General features: G+C 53.2%; 1 protein-coding gene across 1 annotated transcript; it reads right to left on the reverse strand.

The window, feature by feature from the left end:
* Positions 1–164: 164 nt before the first annotated feature.
* GNI_042660 (hypothetical protein) lies at positions 165–604 on the reverse strand (the record flags this gene model as incomplete). Its single annotated transcript, XM_011131213.1, has 2 exons — positions 165–358; positions 463–604. 2 exons carry the CDS (start codon positions 602–604, stop codon positions 165–167), a joined length of 336 nt encoding a protein of 111 aa, XP_011129515.1.
* Between the last annotated feature and the right edge of the window lie 140 nt (positions 605–744).

Genomic DNA, 744 nt, shown 5'->3' on the forward strand with positions numbered 1-744 from the left:
GCGGCATACCTACTAAGCCAGTCTGCAACGTTATTCTGACTTCCCTGTAGGAACTCTATATCGAAGTTAAATCGCGCTAGACAATGCCCAACGCTGGACCTTGCCAGTGGGGGCCGTCGCTAGGTATCTGAGGTTGTTGTGATCCGTCCGTACCACAAACTTCTCTAGGCCGAGGTAGTCTCGCCACCATCAAGTACCGCGTACTTGATGGTGTAGAGCTCCCTCTCTCGGGTACGTACCCCACCTTCGTTCTGTGTCTGACAACTTACGGCTTGCATACACTCCAGGGGTACTTCTTGGCCGTCTTGCTCCTGCATGAGCGCTGCTCCTACGCCCACTCCGGAGGCATCCGTGTATACTACGTACGGACTTCCTGGTCGTGGCGCGTGTAAGGTTGCGGTATTCGCTACTGCCCGCTTGAGACCGTCGAAGTCTAGCTGCAGTCGATCTGTCCATTCGTACCGGGAAAGCCCACCAAACCGAGAAAGCTCTGGAGTTCAGCCTTATTCGTCGGCGGGGCCGTTACACTCTTTACGGACTTGCTACGTACCTTGATCCCGTCTCGACCTACCTTATAACCCAGATAGTCGACCGTTGGCTTCATCCACTCAGACTTGTCGAGTCGAAGGTAGAATCCAGAGGTGATCGTACGCTGCAGGACTTTCTCCAAAAGCGTTAGGACCTCCTCCTTGGTATCACCACAGATAACCACGTCGTCAATGTATAAAAACACATTCTTGCCAA

The sequence above is a fragment of the Gregarina niphandrodes genome (assembly GCF_000223845.1).
Source record: "Gregarina niphandrodes unplaced genomic scaffold scaffold00006, whole genome shotgun sequence".
Classification (NCBI taxonomy): domain Eukaryota; phylum Apicomplexa; class Conoidasida; order Eugregarinorida; family Gregarinidae; genus Gregarina; species Gregarina niphandrodes.